This window comes from Larimichthys crocea, chromosome XI (assembly GCF_000972845.2).
Source record: "Larimichthys crocea isolate SSNF chromosome XI, L_crocea_2.0, whole genome shotgun sequence".
In the NCBI taxonomy this organism is placed as follows: domain Eukaryota; kingdom Metazoa; phylum Chordata; class Actinopteri; family Sciaenidae; genus Larimichthys; species Larimichthys crocea.
Window position 1 is genome coordinate 23,868,696 of NC_040021.1, and position 4,523 is coordinate 23,873,218.

General features: G+C 39.6%; 1 protein-coding gene across 1 annotated transcript; it reads left to right on the plus strand.

The window, feature by feature from the left end:
- The first annotated feature begins 1,379 nt into the window (after nt 1-1,379).
- On the plus strand, nt 1,380-4,181 carry LOC113746891 (uncharacterized). The gene is made up of 4 exons (XM_027284325.1): nt 1,380-1,498; nt 1,981-2,154; nt 2,338-3,737; nt 3,961-4,181. Exons 2-4 carry the CDS (start codon nt 2,009-2,011, stop codon nt 4,179-4,181), a joined length of 1,767 nt encoding a protein of 588 aa, XP_027140126.1. The 5' UTR covers nt 1,380-1,498; nt 1,981-2,008.
- Nucleotides 4,182-4,523: the final 342 nt, after the last annotated feature.

Here is a 4,523-nt window from a genome sequence, read left to right on the forward strand (position 1 = left end):
AGTTGGTGTGTTTGATTAAATCCTACATACAGACTTTATTCTGGTTCTATTTTTTAGAGCATATAATGCTGTTTTTTGTACATATTGTATATTATCTTGACGTTCTTCATCACTTCAGTTGTTTGCATTTATTTATTCACATCATTCCAAGTGCGCTGTGGAAGCTGTTTGCCTTCCTCCTTCCTAGTGTTTCCTGTCGTTTTCCACGTCCTTTATGTGGCCGCAGTCGATTTGTTAAACAAAAACTAAAAATTGATTTCCTCTGACCTTTTCCTTGACCTCAATGAAAGAGGTCATGAGGTCAAGGAAAGATGGGAATGACAATTCATTAGAACTGCTGCTAGGTTACGTAATTATATAACAGCAGATGTTGCTGATGTGGTCTGTGGTGAAACTACAATGTTCAAAAGATGGACTACAAAAGATTTTTACTTTAGATACTTCCCCTTGTGCGTTATTTCATGCAGGATATATAAATGTGGACCACCTAGTGAAAAAATGACATCATTACCAACATCAGAATAAAATATAGGCCACCTGTTGTAAACGCTCTCCTTCCTGTCTACTCATATATAAGCATATGAGCAGGTTATAGCAAAAGATGGATGCTTCATAAGCTCACAGTTAGTGAAGGTATTGACCATGACACTGAATAGTGTGCAAGGTTTATGCTTTATGTTAATCTGAATTGGCAGTGTAACGTATCCAGTTACTAACAAGAATTTACAACAGTTTGGAGGTTTTCACGACAGGAGACAGCAGGCTTGAACACCTCTGTGTGTGAACGCAGCTCCACACTCAACAACAGGAAATAAAGAGGAACAAGCCAAACTGTTCATCAGAGTTTAGAATAGTGCAGTGCAGTGAGGATACAGACCAGGTTTTATAGAGGAGGTGAGTTTCTGTCTTTGACCAGACTTAGTCTGTACTGATAAACTACAGAACTGTAGAATCAGGCCTCCAGTTTTCACACCTGCTTGATCACCTCACCGCCTACTCCTCATCCATCATCCAATCAACCCACACAGTACTAAAGACCAGGGGTTGGATTGAATAGTCTATTCTCTTTAGGAAGCTGCGTGAAATTACTCAGAAGTATTTACATAGCAGCCATGATAAGAGCTGTTTGACTTCTCTAAGTAGCTTCACTGCTTCCTTTCTTATCTCTACCTTATTCTATCGTAGGGTATAAGAATAGCGTCATTCCTTTTGGAAATACAGATGTGCGTAAGGTGTGAGTGGACGAGCGGGAGAGAGAGAGAGAGATTAACTCATACATAGTAACAAAACACACACTTCTTAATTTGCTCATTATTATGAAACATCTCCAGTTGCCATGGATAGGCGCACAGACAAAATTCCATTCTGATTCTAGAACTGTTGACAACATAGGACAGACTTTCTTTTGGTTTGAGGTTCATTCAAGTGTCGAGTCAGAGAGCGTTCACTTGTTTCTTCAGAAAACAAACGGACCATCAATTCTTCAAGACACAACAAGGTAGATTACAAGTCTTTTGGTTTTGACGTTGACTAGGTACACTGGAAAAATACCTTAAATTGTTTGTTTAAATTGTTTTTTTTAATTATTATTTGTTTTTTGCTTAAAATTAGTAGCTGTAAACATGATGCTGACACATATCATGCAAAAAAAAACCTACAAACTTTGATACAGACATTATCTGAACCAACGAAAATAGTACATAATGGATAATAATCAAAGAAATCCACATGACAGATTTCCTTCATCATTTGTACTAGGATCCATTTTTTGTAACACTTTATTATAACTGCATATTTTGCATGATATTCATATTCAAATCTTTTTCATAGTACGAGTATTTTCCAGTGTTTGACAGTATTTATTCAAAGACCCTACACACTTCTGCTACTGAGCAAGCTCCAACAAATACCACCTCTGCACAGATGTTCAGTTCAATGCAAATGTTTTTTGTTTTTTTTGGTCTCTTTGCTTCCTTTCAGATTTCATCAACTGCTGAGAAAAATCACCATGTCGGAACAACCAGCACAGAGCAAAGCAGGGTGTTCTGCCAGATCAATGCACATGCCTGATACTCTGCATATTGATCTGCCGCATGCTGATCTGGACGACGTCTGTTTAATCATCGGTGAATGTTTGATACAGCTCACAGCATTGTAAGTTTCTGCAGTTAAAAATATTACAGTATTTACAAGTATTCTCTTGAGGACATGGCCGTGTTGTTCTTACAAAAGTGACAACATGGCAGTTAGAGACATTTGTGACAAAACTCCACTGTGTAAAAATGTGAATGCATAAGTTGTTTAGATGGAAATTAACTTAATTCACTTTTCTTACAGGCATTGGGACTTAATATCAGTCAATGTGACGAGCTATGAACTGATAACCTGGGTAGGAAATTTGTGCATGGATATTGTCCAGACTCTTGCAGAGGCCATCCTGGATGTCATGATGCCACAAGTCTACAGATACATGAAGACCTACGGCACCTTTTCTCCAACCGTCCTTGATCTAACTGAGGACCGTATCCACAACTATCTGGGGGATTCTATTGAACAGGCCCTGGCTGAGTGCATGCAGATTGAAGTGCAGGACATTGCAGACACCCAGGTGTTCTCCCAGTTGCTTCGCAGGCACATTTCAAAGACAGTCGACTCAGTCTTGGCTTCAACCACACAGACTCCCATGCTGGAGTTCAGAAATCCAGTGTTTTATGTTAGCGGCTGTTACACTTCCATTAGTGATCTCAAGAATATGGCTTTTGAGCTTATCAACATCCTAACTAGAGGTCATCAGTTAGCTGGAATGAGACATGAACTGTCCCCTGAGGTCTTTTTTCCATGTAACACTGTTATGATGTTGAGCCAACTTGTAAGGACTTACATCACTCGCAATGTGAATGTTCTACGGAGAAGAGCTGAAATGCCATACTTCCCAATTACCTCAAGCAACCATAGAGACTTTCTTCTTAGAGTTGGCAGAAACATACAAATGTTGACTATAGAAGAGAGTGAATCACCTATACCTGACAGCCAAATTATGATAACTGCCACAGGGATCAACAAATCTCCTTATTTAGATTTCGACAAGATGGATTCTATTAGGGAAATTACTGACAACCTGATAGAAACATTCTTAAAAAGCAGTCAGTCAAAGGAAGCACTCGAGCTAGAGGACAAAGTTAAGCTAAAAGAAATCACAGACAGACTCTTCAGTGTGGTGATGATGGGGCGTGACTACCCGATTACGATACTGCCAGCCGGAACACGTTTGTGCAACACAGTGATCTATAGAGAGCTACGGAGAGGGATCTACACAAACTCAGGCCTTGTCGCTCACGCTCTTTACATGAGGACAGAGGAAGTTATTTATCGTTGTGCTCTACAGATTCTCCTGTGGTCAGCACTACTCACACCAGTGAATTCTGATGATCCATACACTTCAGACGAGGACTCTCTGATATATATCTCTGAGTATTGCCATGTAGTTGAAGGAGGAGACAATCTACCAATAACATCACCTGGCCCGAGTTCACTTTTTTCTCACGGCTCCTACAACACATATGAAATTTCCTTGCGAGAGGGCATGGTATTGACATCACAGGGTCCCAGTTCCAATAATAATAAGCCGACAGCCAAGAAAAGGATCTGCAGTTTCTTCAAGAAGTGTAAAAAGCTGTGTTGCAATAAAACTTCCCCCATCACGCCAGTCACCTCTCAACTCAGTGACAAAGAAAACAGTAAGTTAAAAGGTCTGATTAAGTTCATTGTTACAATTTAAAATCCTGCATGGATTTATCTTAAGTTTACATTGGCACACTGTCTGTTATTGTTCATTGCATTTACTTCAGAACATGTACTAACAAGCATATGTCAGCTTTTCATTCACAAATTGTTGTGTTATGTATTTACTAGGTCCAAGAAGAAATTCATATTTATCTTGTTGTTTTGCTTTTTCCACAGGCCGTTTGAGTACAGATAAACCAGAGATAGGCCAAACAGAGCAACGCCAGTTTCCAGTCATCAGGCGGATAGCTGCCTCTGCCAGCAGCATGTGCTCCTCCATCAGGAAGAAATTTTCCTGTTTTACAAGAGCCTTGCGAAGACCCTTCAGCGCTTGCGTCAGCCCAGGAGAGGAGAGGAGACCAACGCCAACTGGAGGAGAGGAGACCAACACCGGCTAAGTTTTCCCCCGCAGACCAATTAGTGGTATGACATAAAAATAAAAAAAAAGAGAAATAATATTGATTGGCGTTTGTTGGTCCTGTATTGCTTCTATACCACTTGCACATGCATCTCATGCTGATATGCAGTGGAAAAAGTATTTAGATTCTTTACTTCGAACTTAGAAAAAAAACGACTAATACAACACTCTGAAAATATATTGAAAATGTACAAAATATACAGCAGAACAACATAAGTTGTGTGTGTTCCCATTAAGTAACCTGTGAGCGTATGTTAAACTCGAACAGCATGTTTTGAGAGCTGTTTGTCACTGTGATGTTATGCTGAGATGGAACAAAATA